The sequence below is a fragment of the Athene cunicularia genome, assembly GCF_003259725.1.
Source record: "Athene cunicularia isolate RWA chromosome 6 unlocalized genomic scaffold, athCun1 chr6_part1, whole genome shotgun sequence".
Taxonomy (NCBI): Eukaryota; Metazoa; Chordata; class Aves; order Strigiformes; family Strigidae; genus Athene; species Athene cunicularia.
In genome coordinates this window covers 1,526,025-1,553,815 of record NW_020799105.1, presented here as the reverse complement: position 1 = coordinate 1,553,815, position 27,791 = coordinate 1,526,025, and the positions used below count along the sequence as shown (strand labels likewise).

General features: G+C 36.9%; 1 protein-coding gene across 1 annotated transcript in view; it reads left to right on the top strand.

Annotated features, from left to right (window-relative positions):
* LRMDA (leucine rich melanocyte differentiation associated) overlaps positions 1 to 27,791 on the top strand; it is a 313,798-nt gene that overhangs the window by 185,297 nt on the left and 100,710 nt on the right. Inside the window, exon 5 of the mRNA XM_026851051.1 lies at positions 18,014 to 18,098. Within this exon, the coding sequence (XP_026706852.1) occupies positions 18,014 to 18,098 (85 nt within the window). The remainder of the gene's footprint in view (positions 1 to 18,013; positions 18,099 to 27,791) is intronic.

Sequence of the window (27,791 nt, the reverse complement as noted above, 5' to 3'; positions counted from 1 at the left end):
TGCCAGATTCAATGGAAAAAAAAAAAAAAAAAAAAAAAGTGTCCTTTAGCACAAAGATGCTTCAATGAGAGAAAATAAGTGAACTCCAGATGCAATAGTTGTACTTTAAGGACATGAGCAGTTTCAGTTTTTGAAATAATGCTGTTGGAGCAATTGTTTTGTAAAATGTTTAGTGCATCGGTCTGTTTCTAATAATTTAAAGTTATGAGTAACAGAAAATGAGTTCTGACATGAATAGTCAAAATATGTAATCTTCTTTTACTTTGATACTTTATGCAACCTATAGATATAATATTAACAAAAAAGTCATGCCAGGAGGTAGGTGCTGAGACCAAAGTCCAATGCTGAAACAACAGAATGTTATGAATGATCGGTTTTTAGCATTTCTTCCAAAAGTTCTAAAATAAGTGTAACTGGAGATAAATCTTTCATTGAACTCTGAATGTCTGAAGATATTTGCTGTGATATTTATTTCTGTTATTCCACGCATGAAGCCGGATAACTGGAGCAGAGGAGTCAGAGATATGAAAGCTGGCTCTGTTCATTTTGTTTCATTATGTTGTCTGAGAATTTATGGTTACAGAACAATTAACTCAGTGTTCTAGAAAGTAGACCTAAATGTTAAATTCTCTACCACAACCCCCTTCATCCATTTCTGTATTAATAGATAAAAAAACCCTCAAACAATCAAAACCAGGCAGATAAGCATTTTGGAGTATAATTCATAGAGACACAACTTGCAGAAATTATGTCCCCTCCTCCCCCCAAACTAGTACTGCCAACAGATGCCATAGCAATGGTATATTTTCTGTTACTATGTAAGAGACTTATATTTGGGCTATGATCTTGAGGCACTTGTCAGAATGGAAGAAAGTGGTCAGAATATGATGTGCTGGTCTTGTGGAGAGTACATAATTGAAAAACATTTTGCATCAGGATTGTGTTAAAGTCTACTATGAGAAGTTCACAGATACACTTACCAATGTGAAACTGAGAGAGCAGAGTTATCACCTCTTCATTTGTGAGGCTACCAGTCCTGCTTCAGATGAGTATGCAAATTCTGACCCTATGCAAACAGGGAAAAAAAAAATCAAACATTGATGGAAATGGAATTGCCCTTTGTAAAGCTAAGGCGATGTAGGAAATGTAACTTCGGAGGAATATATGACTCATGTTCAAACAATGGGAAGGACTCTTAAATGCTGCTGTGCCTTAAGAAACCACTATCAATGCAGAATTGCAGACAGTGACAGATCTTTATATTTGCTTGGTTAGCTGAGTTTTAAACTCACAGTATCTCTATTGATCACACTGAAAAAGTAGTTTAGGAAAAAGTCTATTTATGTAAGTACAGTAGAATAATTTTGGATCATTTTCATTTTATGCCGTTGTTTTGTGCACTTGGTTGTACTCCAAGTATGAATGCAAGCAGCTCTTGAAATTATCCATTGTATAACCCAGGCTTATTTTCTCTTCCAGTTTAATCTCAGTTCCATAGTAGTTTTACTTTGTTTGAAGTATTTCTGAGTTGTCTGGCTGTGGTATCAGTATTGTTTCTACCCAGTTATGTATATTCAGGGTTGGGTAAAGGAAAATATTCTTTCCACTCCCTCTACCCAACCAGTTTAATGATCCATGCTTATATCCATAATTTTCAGGTTTCCTTTGATATTTCTACTATTATAAAGTGAGGATACCTCCAACTTCTGTGAACAATATTACGATTCACAATACATTTGTTACATTCTGTAAACGTGTATGCTGCTTTTGAAAGTGTCTTCTTATTGACAGGTGGCAGATTAAACTGCTGGTGAAAAGTAAGAGGTACAAATGAGAACAGGAATGGAAGAAGGATGTCGTTCCTTTAGTCCATGTTCTGTTTGGTCAGTGCAAGCTGTGAGCTTCAGTACTGATAACAATTAATTTGGTTTTGTAATCTAATTAAACAAATATGGCATACTTTTTGTTTGTTTGTTTCAGAGGCTAGAATAGTACAAATTCAACATGGCATATGTTCAGTGAGTTAAGTACCAGTAAACATGTTTTATGTTGATAAAGTGAGATCAGTTCTTTACCTGGTACTTTGTAACCTGTTTATTAGTGGGATAAAACAAAATCATTAGATTTAGGTACACGCATCTGATACTCCTATAAGGTATCAAGTATGAGGGGAAAATTTCATATTATCATTGTAATTTTTGGTGGTACAACTGCTACTAGAACACCATGTGTAGATTTGGAGAAGCCTGTGTTTCTAGAAAGTTGCTGGGAGGCTAAAGAGAGAACTGAGGTGGACAAGGCAAGTGATTTCTTAGGAGACTGGATAATATGTTATGGTGAGAAGTTCCAAGAAATTCTGTCTATCTTGGGTAGCCAAAATGGTGTTAGGAGGAGAGTTCATCAGAATATGTCAATAGCATTGCCTCAAGTGAACAGCAATATGAGGAATAAGATTCAGAACTTCCATCTAATTGGCAGTGGGTATGAAAAGAACAAGCTGTTATAACTGAAGTTTACACACCCAGGGTAGAAAAAAAGAAGAATTTTAATGGCAATGCTGATTTGTTGAAACAGATTTCCTAGAATTGTGACAGACTGTATATAGATGGCAGTTTTTTAGCTAAGACTGGAAGTGCTCAGTACATGTCAGCCATGTAAGTAACCACAGTAACAGCTGAAACCAGAAAAAGTTCAACAGTCCTATAAACAAACAGTTAGTCTGTCTTACAAAAGCCCTCCCCTCATCCCAAAATTGTAGTATGTCCTGAAGTTATGCAAATTTGGGGAATAGTTTCTAGAGCTGAGTGATAGACTTTGTCAAGTGCTTTCCTGATTTTATGGATAGGAACCACTAGTTAGAACATTTCTTCATAGAAAGCCTCTCAGACAGAACCCAATGCATTTTAGGACAGTATTCATTAACTCCATCACCTCAAAAAAGAAAAAAGTTCTCACATACCAGTATTTCATGGCCAATCTGAACTCCAAAACCCCACACACAGAGCTTGGAAACAGACTTTTGAGATAAAACAACTCCTCTGCTCTTTTTTCTCTCCTCTCATGCAGGGTGAATGTATCTTCCAAATATAAAAATGGACATAATTTATTAATAAGTTCAAGAAAAGTAATTATAAGCATTAGTTAGGTTAAGTATGTTATGGAGCTCATCTACCATTTCTTGTATATTTCTGATATATAAATATGGACGAGAAGTCTCAAGCAGCTCTGAACTAGTTTATGTAGGACATTATTTTAGATAGCGTTAAGAAATCCTAAATCATTAGCACTGCAGCAGTGTTTTTTGTGTACTCCACTTTTGCCTTTGTGTTTTTTGTTTTTAACAAATTGTATTTTCTGTGGGTATTTCTGACTGCCTCCTTCTTTCATAGTGTCTAGTGTCTCCCACTGTTTTTAGTTTAATTTGATTCGATAAAAACTATGTAAATAGATTGATGCAATACTGCTCATTGGGCACTGTAGTTTAATGCTTTTGTGAGAGTTCTTATCTCTCATGACTTCATTTATGAAGATCCTGAAATTCCTGTTCCTGTGGTTAATCATTCCCATCAGAGTTTATTTTCTAAGCAGATGCTTTACAAATTAATAATATATTGGTTAATCACATGATTTATATCCCTCAAATTTCTATATTTGTATTGTATTATGTTGTGGTAGTCATAAGGCCTAAATACTCTTTCCATTAGAGCTCAGCTTTAAAATTGGCTGTAACTTTGCCTTCTTTTGGCTATCCACTGTGGAAACAAATCTGGACATAAACACTCTTCTAAAATCGTCAGCTTTCAAGATGGTTTTAGCTATTGACAGGTGGTAGCTGAAAAGCCAAAAGGGAGAACAAAGTGCGACTTTCATATATGCTGAGTCTTCTGTCTAGGAAAGAAGAAGTCACAGAAGAGGGAAATCTTACTTTATAAACGTATGAACAGTGCATCCTCCGAGCTGTCAGGGCATGAGAAGGACTCCAGTTCTTCTAATTGAGTTCCAGATATGAAACTCTTCAGAAGATATTTTTTACTGCCTCTTGCTCCCTCCACTTCCCCACACCTTGCCAAGTTTATCTTTAGTCAGGTCATCAACTCTGTAAAGGAAGACAGAAGGAGGAACAGAGACAAAAGCAGAAATCTGTTCTGTATATTTCCTTTCTTTTTTTTCTGAAGATGCTGTTGGTGAGTATTTCTAATTGGAACAACACTAGCTTCATCCTTGCCTCCTCTCTGCTTCCTGTGAGCAAGATCAATTCAATATTATTTTTCATGTATCTGAAAAAAAGCTCCTTTAAAGACTGCCATTGTAGACCAGTGCTCCTATTCCTATCTTACTGTGTGATGGATTTGATGCAGTGGACTTCCTCTTGTATTACCATGATGATACAGCTCAAAACTATGAGGGAGTAGGTCTTTTTTTTTACAAATCTGTTAGTGTTTTTTCAGTTTGCTCATGACTAAAAGTACTTTAAAATCCCATTGGACATTTGACAAATACAGCAAATTGCACATACAAACTAATTCAGAAAAATTATCCCTAGAAATACTGGGATTGATGTCATGTTTGAACTACTCTTATGACATTTTCTAACTGGAGGTTTGGTTTGGTTTGGTTTGGTTGTTGGTTAGGGGGTTGGGGGTGGGGGGACTTAACATCATTCTGTACCCTCTAGTATGTCCTGAAGGAAATGATGCTTCTGTAGGTTCGCGCCCACAGTAAGCAGTGCCAACACTAGCTTTAAAATTTAAACCTTTCATTAGACTACCTTTTCCACTGGCAGCTTTCCTTATATTCTGAAATCCTTAAAAAGACACTGTAGAACATGAAGCTATCACATAAAGTTGATTTTATGCTTTCCCAGTCTCAAACTACTTAGTGCAAATAAAATTTTGTGCCAGTCAGCCCAAGATGTGTTACAGCACTGTTAAAGCCCAGCCTGTTAATTACAAATGTTTTTGCATTGTTTGTGTGATGCACAGATTTCCTGGAAATAGGTTTCCTTTGACAGTATGTAGTTTTACAGTACAGTCAACAGAATGTTGTGGAATAACAATTATGGGAATAAGAAGAATGCACAAGCTATTGGAGTGAACGCTTTAATGCTGATGCATTTTTTTCTGATGAAAGCAACTCAGATAAGAGGATATTCAAGTTATTGTAGCAATTAGTTTTTCTAAGATGTCTATCTATATGAAATGTTTCGTGGTAGGGAAAAAACCCACAACTCTAGTAGAATACAAAGTTTATTACATTTCTAGACTACATTATCCTTGTCAGCTGGATTAAAGCATTCTCCTAGTTTCTGTCTTATATTACCATAACAAGTGAGGAAATAATGTAGTGTTGTTACACAGTGCAGCTTATAAATTTTGACATAAGTGTGAGAGAAATCACTTGAAATGTGAAGCAACCAAGAGGAATAATTAGGAACAGCAGAATGATCTCAGTAATATGACAACAGTTTCTAAAGCACCCCACAGGATTGAAATCATCAGGTCTGCTTGACCTATATCTTTAATAATACAGCTCATTGCCCTTGTATTGAAGCTAGAGGGTAGGACAAAGTGTAAGCTTTATCATGTTTTAGGAGAAATTGCAAAAAGTTTATTTATTAACACAGCATAAAATGGCCCATTTCTATGATTACCAAACAGGAAAGCAAGTTGGGCCACAGTTCACCACACAGAACACTTTATAGTCAGGCTTGGCTGGCAAAAAGTATTATGTAACACTCAAATAAGATAAATGGCTGCATTGGCAGTGGAAATAACCTTCTGTTTAATTAGAAAATAAGAGCTATATGGGACAATAAAAATGGTTACTGCTGCCCTCAGTCAGTGTTTAATAAATATGATAGTGCTGAAGATAATGCTAAGTGTTATTTATTTGCGTAATATCATGGGCTCTGTAATTGTTCATGTTCTTGATAGTTACCCTGCATGTAGAATGAGTCCATTTCACATTTTCTTTGTTTAATTCTTAAAAAAGAAGGAGGATTTTTTTAAACTGTTTTTAGGAGCCAAAGATGTGTGATCAAAGTTCATTCACCTCTCAGTAGTGTTGTAACTGAGCTACTGGTTTTCTTGAACATGATTATGCTTTGAAACTAATTTTTTCATACATTTCAAGCTAGATTGTCTATCTGTCTTGAATATGTCTCTATGTCTGTGAGATGAGAATATTCGAATTTTTAGCTGTCCATTTTATCATGGCTGTGTTTATGACGAGTGTATTTCTAAGGTCTGATTTTAGCATTGGTTTACCTTCCTTTGGCTTAATTTGGAGTTTTAAGCACTAAACATGTACAAATCAAGTCCTGCAGGGCATGGTGTGGAAGACTGATGATTTCAATGAAAGCTTCTCTCTAAAGGGAATAGTTTTTCCTAGTATATCAAGCATCAAAGTGTGTTGTGTGTGTATATGTATCAAAAGTTTCCTTCCTCTGTCGAGCATGTTTATTAGATATGGACACTGTTCCTGGTTTCACATATTTAGGAATGTACATGTATTTATCAAGTGCTTGACAGAAAAGCAGGGCATGGGATGCATTTTGCAATATCCTTTTAACAGGGTTGGTATCCCAGCCCTATTGCTTTTGGTCACAATCTTTCTATTTTGTATCTACAGTAAATACAGCGATTTGGAAAAGATATCAAAGACTTTGCTTGGTTTTATCCAAGGGGAAAATTCAGAAGATGTTTCATTAACAAGTTTTAACCCTTCCTTCTTCCCCTACTTCCCCCCCACACCCTGCCCCTGTATGTCAAGAGGCAAACCAAACCAAACCAAACCCCCGTTTCTTCACACAATTCACTTTAAGCTTCAAAATCCTCCAAAATCCCCAATCTCCTTTTGCAGTCTGGTTCCCACTCTCCAGATTTCCTCATCTCCCTCTGAAAGAAAAAAGCTCTTCTTTAAGGGACTGATAGGTTGTACAGCGATGCTTAGCAACAACATTCCTGTGCCTTAAGTAGCTGCAAGCCCCTAGCTGAACCCTTTGATGTGACTGTCAGGGCAGATTTATTTTGTTTTAGCACATTGTCTACTTGTCCAGATGTATCAGGAGATAAAAAGGAGTCATGTTTACACTCTTTCTGGGAGGGGAAGGTGGAGGAGGAGATGTAATTAAATTGCATTTTTGATGAATCTCTGAGAGATCGGAATGAAGAACAGAGGAATTGGATTGAATATAGAGAGGAAACCCACTCGCCTGCCCCAACACCTGACATTGTAGGAAAATGAAGTGTAAAGCCATAGCACAATGTGTTGATTTGGTTCTGCTGAAGGCTTTGACTTTGTGTTTTCTCATATGCTGGTAGTTCATGAGAGTCCAGAAAGGCCTATTAGAAAGTAGTGGTTATGCACCATAGACTCTTTCCTGTGTGTCTTATTCAATAGATTTATTTGTCCAGGTTGAAAATAACTGTTATTCTCTAGAATGTTAATTTATAGATCACATACCCCAGAACTTCTGGCTGTGGTAAGTGGCTGTCAATCAAATACTTAAATTTTTTTTTTTTTAAAATGAGCCTTAGTGATCTTGGATAAACAGGCGTGCAGTGTAAGGCAGGCCTTCCTGAATTCTCCCAGAGAACAAATACCACAGATAAATCCATTTTTGTTTATTTGCTTTTAACTTGCACATTTAGCAACACCATTCTGAGCTCTATTAATAACCTGCGGTGTGCAGTGACAAGTCTGATTCCAGCAGTCAGTACGCTGTGGGTATGCCAAGTGAATAAAATGCTAGTTTTAATCTGCTGTTACAAAAGTTACTCTATTTGCATTTTAAATAGGTTACACTACAGCACCCCCTTCTGCTCACTAAGTAGTGTGACGAGGTTTTAGCTGCAATTCAGTTTCATTCCCACAGGACAGAATGGAGATGCCTTGAAAGCGTTTTTGACCTTCCAGTTTCTTAATTCCTGTGACTATTAAGCAAGAAGATCAGTGCAACTCAACAGAAGTCATTAAACTACTGTTATAATTTTTAGGATCTAGCTTTAATTTTTGTGGCATTGTCTGTGCTTCTGAAAAAAATGAAGCAAGCAGGGGACGGCAGAAGCAATAACAAAGCAAAGTAAATCTCTAACATTAACTCTAATTTATGCTTGGTCAATGAGACATATATGCAGTTCTGCATTTCTCTGAATATTTGCAATTTATGATATTATGTTACTAATTTAATTTACGGAACAGTCTCAGAGGTTCCTATCCAAAAAAAGCAATTTACCTTGCTGAATCTGTCTGCCTTCACTTTTCAAGAATCTATGGATATCAGATTGGAAAAAAACTGTATTTCAAAATGCAGTTCTATGAAAAGTAAGAAGTTACTGTATTGTATGTAATGTGTATTTGAGTTCTGCATCTGTGTTTATATGTAGTTTGTATACTGTTGCTATGTGGCAGCATAGCATAAATCTCAGCAATTACTCTAATAGCGTTATTTTCTAGCTGTGATATAATTAGTTGAAAAGTATTGCAGGGAAAGACTGAAGTCAACTTGGAATCTAATACATTGTTAGCGTACTTCCCTTACATTAACTTCCTTATGCTTTTGCACCTCCTGTTGAAGTTATAATATCTAAAAACTCAGTATTGTTCTTTCATTCCTTCAGGGCTGTTGGACAATGAGTGAAATGCAATAAATGGCATGTTTGAGCACTGATGTGGCAAAAACTTAGAAAAAGGTTAGCATCTGCTAGCATCTAGAAGTTCATTTGAGGTTGGCTTTACAAGACAATTCAAAGGATAGTTGTCTATGACAACTCAAAATTCTCTAGCAACTGTTGCAGAGTTTTCTGAGTTGAGGTATGACAGGCTTATTACTTTTTTTTTTTCCTTGCATTTTGTTTAACTAGTACGTAAGCCCATTGGATCCTGCATACTCTAATTGTCAAGAAGGTAGCATGTATGTTCCCAGAAGGTGAAGAAATTAAAGATGCTGGTAAAGAAATGCAAGATAAAATGTATACTTGTTGCTTGGATGCTTTCCCAAACTCAGAACAGAAGTCAAGGCCAGGAGATTTTCCTTTATTGTTTTATACTTTTGTGGGTCTTTAGATTTCCTGATTTTCATTAATACCAGTCTAAGAGAAAAATAATCAAAAATCTATTGTAAGGATGAGTATGATTTAGCAACTTTGAATTTATTTTGTAGTGTGACTTTAAAGGAATTTATTCTTATTTTAAAAGCTAACATTAAGTTTTACAGTGAATTGATTATATTAATGGGTATTCCTTTCATTCATTATTGTGTTGCTAGAATGTTTAAGTGCTCCTTTAGAGACAGCTCCTGTTATCTACCATAATGCAAGATACTGAGCCACTTGAGCAGTAAAGTTTATCTCATCACAAATGAAAATATTAGAATCTGGTATATGATTAGGGCGAGGTGATAATAGTGAAGTTACTTTCCTTCAAGTCATTAAACTGAACTGAGTGATCAACAGAATCTTTTGCATCCTTCTACTTTTAAATGTAGGTAGCTAAGGTATGATTTCTAAAAAGATACAAGGCAAATGCCATGCAATAAGAAGTAACTTTTTTTTTTTTTTTCTGCTGAGATTGAAAAAAGTAGTATTAAGAAGATGCTAAAATTCTTGCCTTTTGAGTGATATTAAGTTGAAAAATAATAGTCCTGGAAGTCAAAAAACCTAATGGGTGTTTTTGTATGCTATATGTTACAGTAGAACAAATCAATTCAGGCTCCTTAGATGCAGTCATTGCCTTGTGATTATATTTGTATAAAGTCTTGGAGCCTTTGATCAAAGAAAGGCATTTGTGACGAGGTCTAATCCAAGCTCTTTAAGGTGTTTAACTTGCGCGGGAGGCAGAAGAGGTTGATAAAAGCTGGGATTTAAATTTAGGTTTGCTGAACTTTTGTTTTGAAAGGATTTCTGTTATACACTGCTTCCTTTTCCATACAGAAGATGGATCATTGAGTAAACCTAAAAGGGAAAGAGGATATGGGAGGAAATGGGTGGGGACTTGGAATTAATCTTCTGGAGAAAAATGTTTGATCAGTGGGTAGGAGAGGATGAAAACCTCTGATGTTGACAGCAGGCAACTTTCTGGATAGTGTGTGATTGACAGCTTTGATGCTCAAGAGGGGAGCGAGTGTCCAGCCGTGCTCAGTCATCCTCTGTCTGTGGGTGGTAGTGTTAATAATGTGGCAACTGGAAAGATTAATTGTGGACAAGCAGCAGGATTACGAGGAGGGCTTCACAGGTCTAAAAGGAACAGTGGTAGGAAGGCCTCTGATCTGTCATCCCAAAAGGAAATTAGTTAGGGCAGGCTGGAGCAGGCTTAAAAAAAGGGGGGGAGGGAAAAGGGGGAAGATGGAGTAATGGTAGAAGGGAAGCATTTAGGATATTAAAGCAAAATGAAGAGGATATTGGAAAAGGTCATAAGGGGATGGGCTGATGTTCTTGAAAGACCTTAATATGCTACATCCTCTTACAGTACATGCTGAGTTCATCTTGTTTTGCAGGGAACCGCAAAGTGACATTTGCAGTGGATAGACCTACAACGTTAGGTAAAACCTATTACTTGTTTTCAAAATGAACCTGTGAATAAACTCAAACTGCAAATATTCAAAGATATCTAAATGCAAAATATATAGGATGGAGTTTACTTAAGCTTGTTTCTGCAAGTTACTAGCCGCTGTGTGTTTTACTTCCCACCCTTTTTGGTAGAAGTAGGGATTTTGCCAATAAATTCTGAGTTACCATTAAAGAGGCCATTCATCATGCTTACTAATGTTATTAATCAAGATACACCACAGTACTCTTAAAATGAGATCATTTTGATAAATCATGTATGACATGAAAAGACTTTATTCCTTTTAAGTGCAATTTAGACTGTAATTTTTTTCCTCATTTATGATTCATGGGAGAAACATGGATAAAATTCCCTTGCACATTTACACCTTATCTTCAGTAATAATTCAAAACTGCTCTTAGATGAAAATTCAAGGTCTGATTCACCAAAGCTGAATGCCAGCTCATTATTTTCTGGCATTCAGTAGTCCAAAAATAATGTCCATACATTAGGTGCTTTTCACAATAGTTGAATTTGGCTGCATACCAGACATATCGATTACACTCAATTAAGCCTAAATGCATAAGAATTATCTGATGTTCATTTACATTTTTGATCCAGTTGCACCCTGCTTTCAACCTTGCAATTTAATATTAAGTGAAAAGCAAAAGGTAAATTCAAGTGAGAAGTGATATTCTCTCTTATATGAGAATAAGGGAGATATATTCTGAAATGCTTTGAATCTTCTTAAACTCCACTACTTCTGTTAAATAAGCAAAATTTTCTTGCTTTTCTTGTTAAAGGTTATTAGAATTGGAAGGCCAACCAAAATATAAGATCACTGTTTTCCTTGTCTTCCTGTTACTACTGTAATTTGGCCTACTCTATTAATAGCATCACATATTAAAATAGGCTGCTAAAATGTCCAGAATGAATATTTGCTAAGTTCAACATCATAGTCTTGATTATAGCCGAAACATTAGTGTTATTTATTAAATTTTAAAATGTCAGAAATGGGTTGCAGCATTTTTTGCTAACATAAGTATTAGATACATTTTTGTTTATTCTTGTGTTTAGAAATACAAAAAGGAAGTGTCTAATTTGGAAAGCGGAGCCATTTAAATTTTACTGTTTCTCAAACCATGATTCAAAGAGGATTGGCTTTTCTGAATTACAGTCCCCCCTTCTTTGAGCAGCTGAAAGTATTTGAAAGAATGTGTGTGGTTGCTAAAAATAGCAGACCATTTGTGTTTATGAACGATTGGTCTCTACAAATTTGTTTTGCTGCAGCAGATGTACAGTATATCCTGATACTATACAGGATGTTCCCTTACTAGTAACATCCAAGTATGGGGTTTTTTATTCCTTGAAAAGTGAAATTGGGGGTTAAACATATGAAACTTTTATGTTTAGTCTAATTAGTTTCCCAGACCCTTGAGAGCCAGTGTGTGGCTGACTTAATTTTCTTCTAAATGTTACAAAGTTGGGGTTTTTTTCCCTTCACACTTTACTTTGTGTTTATACTAGGAAAACAATTTTCACTTCCACATCATACTAAAAGTTATGCATCACAGACTTAGAAGGTCAAACTCCTGATGATTTTTTAAAAGTTATTGTGAGTATTAGATTAGTAGGTAAAAAAATCATAAAACCCCAAAAAATCCCTTATCCTACCAATAACTGCCCTTAAGTTCCTTTCTTGTCTCATAAATTCTCTTTATTATTAATGAGAAAAAACCTTGGGAAAAAGACCCCTCATAATTTCACTAGGAAATTCTTTCTAATGAGATACTTTTATAAAAATAAAGTGGCATATTAGTTCAGAGTAATCAAATTATATTTGTCCTTATTAAGACTGGTTAAATTACTACTTTTAATTTTCTTGAAAATAGCTGCTGATGAAAGAAAGTGGTTCAGATCTTTGTGACATCTGGCAAAATATGAGGACGGTTTAAGGCATGAGATTGATACAAAAGTGGGTGGAAGCCTTTTCCTTCTCTCCTTCCCTCCTTCCCTCCCACCTTCCATCCAAAACTCATCTGCTTTGTTCTCTTTTTCAGTACTGTAGTCAAATGTCTGAAACCAAATTTAAAAATAAATCACTATTGCTATTTCAGGTTAGGAGGTCTTCTCAGTAAACCTACAGAAATCAGGAAAGTTGTGATAACACCATGCATTTATTTCCTCCTCTCCCCCTTAATTAGAGTGACTCTAATTTATACTGGAGGTTTAGGAAAGGCAACTGCTAACTTGTAGTTAACTATGCTTGGCTGTGAAGCAGAAGAACCGGGAAATCCGATTTCATCAAGGACAGCTATCTCTCCACATAAGCATGCCATGCCAGCTGGTGGTTTTCCAGAACATAACAATGTGTTGGGATGGGTCACAAACTTTGGCTGGCCCATTTGAGACTTCTAGCCTAGTTCACATCTAGGGAGAAGAAAGACAGACCTTTTGTAGCCTGACATATACAAGTGGTGATGTCAGGTCCTGCTTTTGCCTATTTTCTAGCCTCCTCCTTTATCCCTTTCTTTCACTGGCTGTATGGTTCCTGAGTTCATAGAAAAGCAAATACATTATAAATAATGCTGTTCTTCCTCAACCATTCTCTAGGACAGAATGGTTAAAGACTTGGTGTATTGTTGTTTCCTGTAATATTTTCTTCAATCACAAGGCAAAGACCTCACAGTGAAATCGGAGCCCTATTGTGCTTGGTACTCTGCAAACTCGTGGGAAGAAGCGGTCCCTCTAAAGTAGTGTTTTGATACTCTCTGCAAACTTGTCATAAATTCAACTCAAAATGAATGCATTTAAATATTTTTCTGTTATTAGGGAGACTGTTTACCTCATTTCAAATTTATGCACGATTTTAATATACTCATTTAATCTGTAAACAATTAATTTCTAGTTAGTTATGTCTAAAATTTTTGGGAAAAAAGTCTTGAGGAGGAGTTCCATAGAAAGTTCCTGTACATTTTATCACAAACGTGAACAAGTCATGATGGTCCAATATATTTCTTAATATTTCTTAATATTATAATAAGCCATGTATCTGTTAAAATATGATTAATTTTAAGCATTGAGTGCATTTGAGACAGAATAAGCTTATCAGGAAAATATTACTGTTTAGTTACATAAAAGGAAAAGTTTTTCAAAATCAAGTATGAGTTGATCCTTTAAGTTGGAACTGTACCGCAGATTGTCCCATTAATCATATACCTTTCTGGATAAATGTTTTTGTCAGTTTAAAAAATGGATGATGCAGTGATTCCCTTCATTCTTAATTGTAGTTTCCCTGTGGATATATTAAAAATCTTTTTAAATAAATCATACTTTCTTAGTAAACCCAAGTTTTGCATCTGATAATGTGATATGTACCATTGGGCTGATCACTGCAATGTCACAATATTGTTTTCCATTTTTATTTGAATGTAAATCACTGAATGAGAAGCAACAAGCTTTCAAGTTGCTAAGGTCATTTCTCTGTGAACTTACTACTAGATGACTTTGACAAGTGTTAAAACTGTGATGAATGAAAATAAACAACAGTATCACAGAAAAAAAGTTTTCTTGTTAATTGTGGGTCATACTTAGAGAAGGAGTATCATGCTGGCCCCAAGAAATTTACCACTTCATCAGTTCCCTGAAAAAAATGACTCACACTCTGAAATGCTGGAGACTTGATATATTCCTAGACTAGATGAGAAACATGTTGCAAAGGAGAAATCCCAAGCACTTAAAATCTTTCTAAGGTAACACACAAGAGAATACTTAGTCTATGTCTTGAGCTCTATAAGAAATAATATTTTCTTAATTATTTTAGGTTTTGCTACCACATCTCATTCTGCACTCTACCATCTCTCTTTTGGATGATATTTTGGTCAAGCTAAGATTTCTCTTTGTGATGTCCCCTGAAAATACTTTGGAATTAAATGTATTCGGCTAAGGAAATCTTCCTTTGTATGTATATGTGTGTATTGAAATAATTTTACTTACCACATCTTTCCATAAGTGCACTGTATATCTGTTGAACCCTTGTCAGGAATGTGCCAACATGCTGCTGGTCTTCCTGTATTGTAAAATTCATCAAGTATAATACATTAATGGCTACTACAGTTACTGATGTCTATAGGTGTGTAAAGAATTAGTGACATGCCTTAGAAATAAGGGTAAATATTAGTAGAGAAATACTAGGTTACAAATACAAGCTATGTGACACAAATAGAGGAATATCAACGGGTATTAATGCCAATATAGCCTAATATCAAGCCATATCTTACTCATCAACAAAACCTAAAATAGCCTAAGCAATAACCATTGCTTCACTTAAAATTACTCAAAGTTTAGGTTTTGGAGGGGTTTTTTGGTTGGGTTTTTTGTAGTTGTTTGGGTTTTTTTCCTCCTGCAGTTTCTACAGTATGTGTAATTTTGATTAATATGGTTTGAAAATACGGTACTCTTTTATAGTCTTGTCTATTTAGTATCAAGTACAACAATTCTCGGACAAAACTTGCAAATTAATATGAAGACAGAGACACTGCAATTTAGCAAGAGTTTGGTTATGTGTGTAAGCTATGAGTAGTGTTGCCTTTATTGGCCTTGTAACTTTTATACCTTGTTCTATGATATACTGCAAAACTTGGGTGACTTTTACACTTGCAAGAATACAAGTTTCTTCAGTAATAATTCTGTTAGAATTTCTTTACTGACCTCTTCCTATAAAACTGAAGCTACCTTTTTAACCAGCTTCCCTCAAATTTGTATTTGTAGTTACTTTCCACTGCAACAAGAACTTCTGATGCATATGTCACCAACACTTGAAGACATAAGTGTCATTTGTCAATACTGTCACTATCAAAATCTTCCTATGAATATTAAGACTAATACAATCTATACAAATCTCTTTGGAAAATAGCTTAGGGTCAAACGTCAGTATGTGGTGGGGAAAACAAATAGTTGTTTTTCTGCTGGTTCACGGGCTTACTCAGAAATGTGATTCAGAACTCCAGCTAGTGTTTGTGCAAAACAACTGGATGATATTCCATAGAATTAAAGTTGCTCCAACAGAATACTTAGCTAAAAGGTAATGAAAACTGTTCTATATTTGACAGGGAATTATATACTGCACATAAAATAACAGCAAAACACCAATAAACAAACCTTCCCATTCTTGCTTTTCCTAAAATTGGAAATAAAGCTAAATTGCCCCTTCAATCCAATATCCTTTTTAGAAGCTCTTGAATTTTGCTCACTCAGTGGTATATTGCTGAAAAAGCAAAGCCTCTTCCAGTAATTTTAGGAAAACCTATCATCAAGCTGTCAGCAGTCTAAATTGAGATTAAAAGTACCAAAGAGAATCCTTCACTATTATCAGAGTCCCAAATAAGTACACTTGAATAGGCAGATAACATCTAGAGTGTACAGTTTGAGACCACTTATTCCTCCATCTTTTGGAGTGTTTTACCAGGATGAAGTCTAATGTTAAATAGTTAGTGACATTCTTGTCTTAACAAGAAGAACTCAGACCAAAGAAAACAAATAGTTGTGAACTATTCTTGGATGCCTGTTCTTGGAATTCTCTTCAGTTGTCACATTGCTGGGTGTTAGGGGCATCTATCTCATCTTCTGAGATGTTATGTGCCCTCAGTTCATATTGGTCCTCAGAGGGAAGATTTCCAGTCCAGCGTAGATTGAGCTGCATGTTTAAAGTTCACTAAAATCAAAGTATTCACTCTAGCTGAAGGTGAGAGTTGTGTCTATAGCATTACCTCTCTGAAAAGGAGGTACCCTGAAAAGGGTGTATTATCACTGGTGAGTCAGCAGAGGCAGGATTTTCTAGGGTTTTATTCATATCTGATAAGTAGCATCCTTGCTGTTTAGGCAAAACTATCTCTATTAAAATAGACGTTTGTTTTGATGAAATTGATAGCTGGTCACCAGAACAAAATCTTAGTGTACTAATCTGCTCCGTTACTTACCTCTTAACATTTTAATATACTATCATCTAAGAGTTCAACAGCTATGACAGAAGATTTCTAAGTTACAGCCTTTAACAAACTATTACCATGATTAATTTTCATTACTATAAATTTCTGATTGTTGTTCTCAGGTTTAGTCAGGCAATTAAGATTTGATTTAGTATTGAAGTTTTTTTCTTCTCCAAAATACTATAGTCCTATTTTATACTTTTATCTTAACCAGACATTGTAAATCTGGTTTTGAATTAATTTCAATTTTAAAAATTATAAATTTTGAGGATATGATTAATTATAAATTAAGAAGTAAGATTGAGGTAGATTCCTTTGATTGACTTTTGCAGTTTATAAACCAATATATCATTAAGGAACAATTGCATAGAAAATAGCAATTATTTTTTCAAGACTCCCTCTTGTAAATTATCCTGAGATTCAAGAAATAGTTTAACTTCTGTATTTCTTTTCTATTAGAAATTACCCTGTAACTTTTAGTGAACACTGTCCTTTGTGTCTTCCATTAAAACCCATCATCTTTTTATGTATGTTGCAATGGCTGGATTGTAAACACTCCAGAGCAAACTCTATCCCTGAACGTGTTATCAATCCATCTAACTTTAACTAATTTTAAAAACTGTGATATTGACTAATATTCAGCAACAAGATCATTTATTTTAGTATCTCCTCTTAACAGTGCAACACTGTTGTTCTATAAAAAATAAGATGGTAAATGTGACTTGGCTTTATATTGCTCTTTTCTTTAGATGAAACATCCAACTGGATGAAGATTAGTTTATCACAACTATAGCTCCACAGTCTAATCTTTTAAAATTGGAATCATAGAATCTTGAAATTTTTAGGATGGGGAAAGATTTGGGTTCCTTTCCTCTCCCTTAACATTTTGCTTTTAAGGATTCTGAGCAAATTGTCTTGGTACTTACTTCTTCAAATGTATTAGACTTCTGGTGTGGGTTTTTAGTGTTTATTATTAATAAATCTATATACTTGTCTGCTTTCTTGCATTATAGGCAATATAATTTTTAAGAGATTCCTTCATTTAGGTCACAGGACAGTGGAATGGCAGAATCATTTTTTAGTTTGGTTTTGAAAAGTATGGTATTTATCCCAGTGTTCTATTTTCTGACTCCTTTCTTACATGTGGACTTAGTCATAATTTCCTTTGGGTAAATATTAATCTGCCACACCAAGAAGAATATTTTTAACATTGCCCAGAGTTTTCCTCATAAAGAAGGTAATTTTTTGAAGCTGTGAGCTGTATGAAAATATTCTTTTAGTAATGATACCTAAGATCATTCTTAACTCTTGTGAGTACAGCTAGGTTGAAGGATTGCAGGCAGTCTTAAAAACAAATTAATCCTCCACAGCTGGTGACTCTGTGCACTTGTAACCACGTTATAGCATTCATCCTTCAGGTGCATCCTCTTTGTGTACTGACTTTCACTCAGAGTACTGATAATATTTGTTTTATCACACAGGCCTCTGGTGACGCTGCCTCCACCTCTCCAGAGATACACTATACACCTCTGCCTTTGGGATCAAGGGACCTTACCAATCACAGAGGTATGAACTGCTGCAATGTGGTAAGCTTTGCTGTAAGGCCTTCTCCATACTGGTTCCTGCTCTATTGTTGTGTTACAGATAAAACTGTACCTTTCAAGCACTAGATGAGAAAACCATATCTGTCATGACTAGAGATTTTAACTCATATTAAATAGGATTTAAAGGCAGTTTATTGTGAAATCAATTAAATGGGTAGATAATAATATTCAGTGATATATTTTGTATGTATGAGAGAAAAATGTAAAGAGATTAGAGTACTTCAATATTCCTATGATTACATACAGCATTGGTAATTTGGAGAGAATTTGTAAACTTTCTAATATTTTCAGAGAGAGAGCTTTTTTAGAGTTTAAAAATTTAGGGCTATAATTTTGAAATGTTAACACACTTTCATGGCACTAAAAAGGGATTCTTCTTTGTTTTTCAACATTAAAGGTAGATCAGCATTCAATTTCCTCTTTCACCAATCCTTAGAACTTAAAAAGCACCATGGGCAAATTCTCTAATTCCTTTTCATACCTGTAGAGCAAAAGTTCAGTGAACAGGTGAAAATCTGAAGCAGTTGGGAAGGGTGAATTTCAAGCTATTTCACCTTTGTTCTAAAAGGGAGAAATTTATAAAGCTTGCAGCATTTTTCAGCTTTAAGCCAGAGCAACAAAACTCTTATTTATTGCCCATGTTGCACATGCAAATCACTTGTGCAGAGGCAGGTTCTGTATAGGATACCAGAATCAAAGTCAGTTTTACATTTATGAATTTATAGGACCTTAGTTTTACTGTGTGTTCAAATTCTGCAGCACTGCAGAAGATTGAGGCAGCATTAGTAGCATGCCTTGTTACTTGAAACCTTCTGAAAGAATCAGGCAGGCAATGCAACTGAATGAGGATCCACGATACAGGTGGGAAGGATGAGGAAAGGAACTGATTAGACTTTGATTTGTTACAGCCTATATCACTGTCGTTGTGCCAGGGCTAAAGATGGGTGTGAAGCTAATACATCCTGGTCTTGGTGTAAATTGATATGGTGCACTGGAAATCAGATGCCCTGAAAGTGCTGTAGTGCATTGCATTCTGTCACTGAGCTCATGTGGTAACTGATACTTTTTAAAGAGAAAGGACCAGACCAAAATCCTGAATTTGAGCACACACCTGGTCTTCAGAGGTTAAAAAAAAAAACAAATTAAAATAATCGCAACCCACTGCCCCCATAATTCCCAAGATATGTATTGTGGCTTTGATTTTTAGGCCAGCATATTTGCTTTGAGATTGTATTTCTGGTGTTGGATTAAATGGATAGGGTCTACTAAGGCAATATGTAGAATAACAGAATGTTGTAAGTGCCCAAGTTCTATAAAAATAGATGAAAAGTACCATTAAAAGCCAGGTATCCTCAGATTTATTTATTTAGATGATAGCGAATGAGAAGTGTGGCTTCATGGCTGATTTTGGAATCCGTCTTGATGAAAGAAATGCCAGGAGTATTCAGCATTAAAAGTTGTGTGCCTGCATTGATCTCTCTTGTAATAAAGCAATTGTGTGGCTCTAGTCATCTTTGCAGACGTGTCCATGTGGGTGTCTATTTAGAGCTGGAGCTTACCAGGTTCAGAGTACCACTGTCTTTGCTAGGGCTTGGGAATGCCCACTCTCTTACTTTGAAAAGGAGAATTATATTCCTTAAATTATCAACATTTTACCCTTAGCTGTTCACATAATTCTTTATTACTTCTGTCTTTACTCTTCCCAGAACTATTCTGCTTTGCATGCTAAACATGTGCTAAAAAGTTCATTGATGATTAAGCACAGTTATAAATAAAGTGAATGGAGAAAAGAGTGTCATCCAAAAAAAGGGTAAAATTGGCCCTAAAAAGATTTTGTTAGCATGATCTATTAAGTATTTATATATATATACATATATATATATATATATATATGTATATATAAGATATATTCACAAGGAAATAATTAAGAAAACTTTCAAAAATTCCAGGTGTTGTAAATAAAGCTTGGAACAACCTGCTGGCAGGGCCCATTAACTCAATCAACTTCTTTTATACAAAGAAAAATCTGTAAGTTCACAAGCCCATAAAAGATTAATTGGAGTCAATAGAAAAATCTCCAAGAAAGGAATTAAATACTTAAACATGCTATTTTAGGTTCTGAATATCTTCAATTTTTTTCCTTCATGAATTCTTTCAGTGTTGTAAAAAATGATTGAATCAACTGTTGCATATGTAAATATTGGCAGCTCTCAATGCAAGCTGGAAAGAAAAATGCTGTAAGTTTGCGAGTGCTTTTATTCGTCCCTGGAGAAACTTGTTTACCAGAATCTGAAAGTCTGGCAAATGGTTTGGTACAGCTTTAAATTGATTTTGCGGGGATTGGGTGGGGAAGCAGAAGCAAGATGAATATTTTCACTGTGATTTCAGTCAGAAATTTTACTTGGACATTTCTTTATTTAGCTATGAATTTTGCAGGGAGAGCAAAAACATGTGTTGCACCATGCATCTTATAGCCTTCATCTTTATGCATACAGTATATTATTTCCAGACAGGATCTAGTCTTTTTAGGTTAACTCCATTTTTTTTACAGACAGTGTTTGGGAATTGTAAAAGTCTTTCTCATTTTCAGAGCCCACAGAAAGAGCATATGACAGTGCGGAATCAACGTAGAATAATAGAAAATAATCACTGTAAAGATTCTTGAGTGTATATATAATAACATGGAATACACATTTTTAAGTTTTAGAAAATTTCTCCCCGTCTTAGGAAATTTTTTTCCCTTAAATTACATTGTTTAGACCCACTTTTCTAAGTTGAACCTTTACTCGGTCCCACTATGCATATTTTTTATCAGAAAATGTATTGTCCTTCTATGCAAGTTTTAGAGACCTGACAAAAATATGACTTGATTCTTTGAGATCTAATTGCTCTCCCATTAGGTAAGTCTTCCAACGTGGTAATTTTATAGCTAGCTTTATTTTTGTTTTGATTCCAAAGAAACGATCATAATGCATTCCTTGATCTTTGTTAAACTAACATTTTGTATTTCATTTTATATGGATTTAGACACCAGTGGTTTACTTGTGTGAAATTTGTGCAATTCACTTACTGGGGTAAAACAAGTCAGTTTAAAGATGTGTCCTATTGTTGTACAATGTGCTTCATTTATTTTAAGTTCTGTTGTTCGTGTAGTTTTAATTTTCAAATTTTCTGGTGAAACAAGATAAAATGGGCCCCAACTTTGTTTCTGCTTGTCCAGGTGTACCTTTAGAGAAAAAAACCCCAAAAACCAGTTTTGTTTTGTTTTTTTTAAATAGAAATGGCCATGGTCCCAATACAGAAAAGTAATGAAATGTAGTGCATTTTAGTAGCAACTTGCTCCAAAAATCTTGTTTGTTTATGTATTTTTTCTTAAGTGGTTTGTCTCACAGAATCACAGAACGATCTAGGTTGGAAAAGACCTTGAGGATCATCCAGTCCAACCATTAACCTAACACTGACAGTTCCCAACTACACCAGACCCCTCAGTGCTATGTCAACCCCACTCTTAGACACCTCCAGGGATGGGGACTCCACCACCTTCCTGGGCAGCCCACTCCAATGCCTAACAACCCGTTCTGTAAAGAAATGCTTCCTAACATCTAGTCTAAACCTTCCCTGGTGCAACGAGGCCATTACCTCTTGTCCTATTGCTTATTACTTGGTTATAGAGGCTCATCCCCAGCTCTCTGCAACCTCCTTTCAGGTAGCTGTAGAGGGCGATGAGCTCTCCCCTCAGCCTCCTCTTCTCCAGACTAAACAATCCCAGTTCCCTCAGCCGCTCCTCGTACGACCTGTGCTCCAGACCCTGCACCAGCTTTGCAGCCCTTCTCTGGACATGTTCGAGTAACTCTATGTCCTTTTTGTAGTGAGGGGCCCAAAACTGAACACAGAAATTAAGGTGCGGCCTCACCAGTGCTGAGTACAGGGGTGAGATCCCTTCCCTGTCCCTGCTGGCCACGCTATTGCTGACACAAGCCAGGATGCCATTGGCCTTGGCCACCTGGGCACACTGCTGGCTCCTGTTCATTGGGCTGTCAATCAACACCCCCAATCTCCAGCCACTCCTCCCCAAGCCTGTAGCACTGCTGGGGGTTGTTGTGGCTCAAGGGCAGCCCCTGGCATTTGGCCTGATTGAAACTCCTACAGTTGGCCTCAGCCCATGGCTCCAGCCTGTCCAGGTCTCTCTGCAGAGCCTCCCTACCCTCGAGCAGATCAACACTCCCACCCAACCTGGTGTCATCTGCAAACTGACTGAGGGTGCACTCAATCCCCTCGTCTAGATCATCAATAAAGATGTTAAACAGGAGTGGCCCCAAAACCCAGCCCTGGGGGACAACACTCGTTGACCGGCTGCCATCTGGATTTAACTCCTTTCACCACAACTCTTTGGGCCCGGCCATCCAGCCAGTTTTTTACCCAGCAATGTGTGTGCCTATCCAAGCTGTGAACAGCCAGTTTCACCAGGAGAATGCTGTAGGAAACAGTGTCAAAGACCTTGCTTAAGTCAAGGTAAAAAACGTCCACAGCCCTTTCCTCATCCAATAAGCAGGTTGCCCTGTCATAGAAGGAGATCAGGTTTGTGAAGCAGGACCTGCCTTTCATAAACCCATGCTGACTGTGCCTGAGCATCTGGTTGTCCCGCATGTGTTGTGTGATGGTGCTCAGGATGAGCTGCTCCATCAGCTTCCCGGGCACCGAAGTCAAGCTGACAGGCCTGTAATTTCCCGGATCATCCTTCTGACCCTTCTTATATATGGGCGTCACACTGGCCAATTTCCAATCTGTCAGGACCTCCCTGGTCAACCAGGACTGCTGGTAAATCCTGGAAAGTGGCTTTGTGAGCACCCCAGCCAGCTTCTTCAGCAATCTCTGGTGTATCCCATCGGGTGCCATAGATATGTGTGTGTCTGTGTGATGCAGCAGGTCACTGACTGTCTCCTCTTGGATTGCAGGGGGGTTGTTCTCCCATTTTCTGTCTTCTGGGTGAGGAGGCTGGATTCCCTCAGTGCAACTAGTCTTGCTATTATAGACAGAGGCAAAGACGGCATTAAGCACCTCAGCCTTTTCCTCATCACTTGTTACCATATTTCCTCCTGCATCTAGCAGGGGATGGAGGGTCTCCCTGGTCTTTCTTTTGCTGTTGAAGTACTTATAGAAACATTTCTTGTTATCCTTGATTGCTGAAGCCAGATTAATTTCTAGCTGGGCTTTAGACTTCCTGATTTCTGCCCTGCATAGCCTCACAGCATCTTTGTAATCACTATGAGTGGCTAGCCCCTTCTTCCAAAGGCTGTAAACTCTCCTTTTCTCCTTGAGTTCCAGCCAAAGCTCCCTGTTCAGACAGGGTGGCCTTCTCTGGCATCAGCTTCTTTTAGAGCACCTGGGGACCGCCTGCTCCTGAGCCATTAACGCTTCCTTCTTCAAGAGTGTCCAGCTTTCCTGGACGCCTATGATCTTCAGGGCCATCTCCCAAGGGATTCTGTCCAGCAGGTGCCTAAACAAGTCAAAGTCAGCCCTTTGGAAGTCCAGGATATCAGTTCTGCTCCCCCCTCTCCTGGCTTTTCTAAGAATAGAGAACTCTATTATTTCATGATTGCTCTTCCCTAGTCAGCCTCCAACCACCACATCATCCACCAGCCCTTCTCTGTTCACATAGAGGAGATCCAGCAGGGCACCTTCTCTGGTAAGTTCACTCACCAGCTGTGTCAGGAAGTTCTCTCCCACATATTCCAGGAATCTCCAGGACTGGTCTTGCTTTGCCGTGTTGTATTTCCAGCAGATGTCTGGGAAGGTAAAGTCTCCCACAAGAACAAGGGCAAGCAATCGTGAGATTTCTCCTAAGTACGCATAGAATATTTCATCCACCTCTCTGTCCTGGGTGGGTGGCCTAGAGTAGACTCCTACTACAACATCTGCCCTGTTGCCCTTCCCCCTGATTCTAACACAAAGACGCCCCACCCTGTCTTCACTATACTTATGTTCGAAGCAATCATAACAGTCCCTAACATACAGCACCCCCCACCACCTCTCCTTCCTTGTCTATCCCTCCTAAAGAGTTTGTAGCCATCAACTGGCACACTCCACTCATGAGAGACATCCCACCATGTTTCTGTGATAGCCACTACATCACAATTTTCCTGCTGCATCATGGCTTCAAGCCCCTCCTGTTTGTTACCCATGCTGTGTGCATTGGTATACATGCACTTCAGATGGGCTGATGTCCTCAGCACCTTTTTGCATTTAGAGGTTCTAAGTCTAGCCTGACCTTTCACAGATGTTACCATGGTTACTGATCTGTTTTTCTGCATTTCTCTACCCCTTGCCTCCACTGAGATGGCAGGGTGAGTGTCATTGCTGGCACAACAGCCCACAAACTCTGGTAACCTACCCTGGGGCTTATGTCTGGGAGTTCCAGTTTTGTCCCCTCCCCCCTTCAAATCTAGTTTAAAGCTCTCTCAATAAGCCCAGCTAACTCCTGCTCCAAGATCCCTTTTCCCCTCTGGGACAGGTGCATCCTATCTGATGATAAAAGATTTGGCATCCTGTATAGCAACCCATGATTGAAAGATCCAAACCCTGCTGCTAACATCAGTCTTGGAGCCACAAGTTCATCTGCTGACTTCTCCTGTAATCATCCTCATCCATCCCTACAACTGAGAGGATGGAGGAGAGCACTATTTGTGCCCCTGACCCCTTAACCAGTTTCCTCAAGGCCCTGAAATATCTCTTTATTGATACAGGACTTCTCCTGATAATATTGTTGCTACCTCTCCGAAAAACTAAGAGAGAGTCCTTAGGTCTCACTGTAGTGGGGAGTTTTACAGTGAGGTCCTTTACCCAGGCTCCAAGGAAGGCAGCAGACTTCCCTATGAAGTGGGCCCAGTCTGCATATGGGGCATTTGACACTCCTTAGAACGGAGTCACCCATTACCATGACCTTTCTGTGGTTCTTTTTAGAATTGGTATTAATACATGGTCTAGAGAGACCTGACCTTGGTGGTACCTTTTTGCTCCTTATTGACACTTCATTAACTGCATACATATAAAATCTTGAAATAGAGCTTTTGGTTCTCAACATAGTTGAAACTGATGGAAAAAGAAATTTTAAAATTGTAATAATGTAATTTTAAGGATAATTTGCTTGATATGTGGAAAAAAGCTTCCCATCCTCTACCCCCCTCAGATTGTATATTCCTTTCTCTTAAAGGCATCTTTGGTAAGGAAGTTCCTTTGTTATGTGTAAGCATTCAAACTAAATTGCCTTCTAAAAAGAACAGTGCTTTCCAGTTGGTGGGGAAAATAGTAATTTATCATTCTCTCTCTTGAGAAGCAATATTACTAAATCATGACTATCATGAAAATCTGTTTTTCCATATTTAAAAAATTGCTGGATGCCCTTTGTATAAACAGTTATTTTATAACATTGTCTATTACCTGATTTACTTGAAAACCTATTCATTTGCCAAAGCCATTTGGTTTCCAGTAACATTTTACAAATTACTTCTTTTCTTGCACTCTTGCTTCTGGGAACAACCAGTGGTAAGTCTGTCCCATAGCTTACTGGTAAAAGGAAGAAGAAGCAGTTTCCATTAAAAACTAAGCCTGTATTTATGTAAGTAGTTTTTCGAGCCCTTAGCTTGGATTTATGCCAAGGTTTAATAGTTCCAATCTATTCTGGCTTGTAAGAACTTCCTGAACAAATCCACTGTCCTGTTTTGGTGTCTATTTTGTTAATTATCCAAGTGTTCTGGTATGCACAGACATTACATCTTCTCATTTTATATTTGAATGGTGAGTGCCTAAATTTTTATTTATTCTACCAATATGCTTGAGTCAACTGATGGACACATTTTCTTATTTTTTGAAACAGTCTAATCTGAGTTTGAAACTCTTAAACTGAGTTCAGAAGCAATGGCCAGAAATCCAGGGACAGAGTAGTTTTAAACTTCCTATTAACCCTCTGAAGGTAATATTATAAAACATTTTTGAACAAAGGAAAAGAGAGGCTCCTTCTGTTCTCAGTTTCTCTTTTTGTCTGATAGGATTGTGCTGGACATTCGTTTTGGCATGAAGATCTTTCCAAACTTTCCCATTCCTAAGCAAGCAAAAGCATGTAGGCATATAATCTTTTAGACACTCCAATTTGATCTGTCTGCTTGTTTTCTATAATCTTTATACTGTGCTGCTGTACTCAGAGTGTTTGGCATATTAAATTTTCAGTAATGACTGGTATGACTATATGGAATGCCTTCTGACTGATTTTTAGGGTGTACCATACATAAAATCCAACTACTAGCTTTGAAGGAATTGAGATATGCACTAGGTCAAGGTAGAGTGTACTTTAGAATGCACAACAATCAGTTAGCCATCCATTTGTGCTGGAATTTACAATCCAGTAGATGTCAAAGAACATCTATTCTACTTTCAAAATTTGGTGTTGAAGGAAAAAGATAGAATTTTTGGAGAGCCAGAGGGAGTAATATAATTTATGTGATGCATGAAAGCCCCAAACTATCCTCTGGGGATTTACTTGTTCTACCTCTATTTGCTCAGCCTGCTCATACTTTAGAAATTAACATTCTCAGGTTCATCTGGAACTAATAATTCTATTGATCTTTCAAGAATTCGGTCTAGAATTTTAAGATAATACTTTAAAATTTCTGAAGTAAAATTATAAAATTGACACATGCTTCTTAATGATAAATGTTAATACCAACATTTCTTTTTTTTTGAAGGCTTTTAACTCCATACACATTCATTATGAAAAGCCATGCTGTCTTTATATCACAGACATAAAAGGAAAAGGAAATTGGTTTGCATGAAAACTTACTTCCAGAAAGATAATTAACCTGTTTATATTATCATTTCAGTCTTCTCTGTTGTTACAGACACTGTTGGTAGGTCCTTGTATTTTCAAGCCAGAAGCTTATTTAGAGTTTAAAATTGATGGCTGGGAAAGTCACAAAGCAATTTATGTAGCAAGTTATCATAATTAGTTAGTTTTCTTAATGTGAACTGCATTTTATGCTTATCAGTTGATTGTTCTGTATATCTGCAGCAGCTCATTGCATGCTGTCCAAAAAGAGAACAATAATTAAAAAACCTGCAGGTAGTACTTTATTGTTTAGTTAATCTAAGGAATCTTAAACAAATTTTTAACAAATGGTGCCTGATATGTCTGTAAGAAGTATTTGCTTTAACTTGTCTAACAACTAAGAATAGGATGAATGAGAACTGCAAGCAGATGCAATGGAAGTTCTGTATCAAGCAGAGGTGCTGTGAATAGTGAGAAATTTTCTTTGTTGGTTTATATGAGGTGTCCTTTGAAAATGTCATAGTTTTTAAGCTGCATGATGTTGTGTTGAATGATAAACTGCATACCTCTTAGGCTTCTGACCATGAGATGAATAACCTTTACAACAAACAAACAAAGTTCACGGTAACATGGAATAGACAAGATCATATTTTCCAGGGGCAGGAACTCTCGAACTCTCAAAAATAATCTGTAACATATCCTAATAATGCTAGGAAATATGTCTCAACAGTGAATTGTGCTGTGCTCATGACAGCTTTAAGGGGAGTGGGTGGAAATCCTCATCTTTTGTCACCGTGGGAGAAGATTAAAATAAGGAGTCTCTTATGGGGGGGGGGG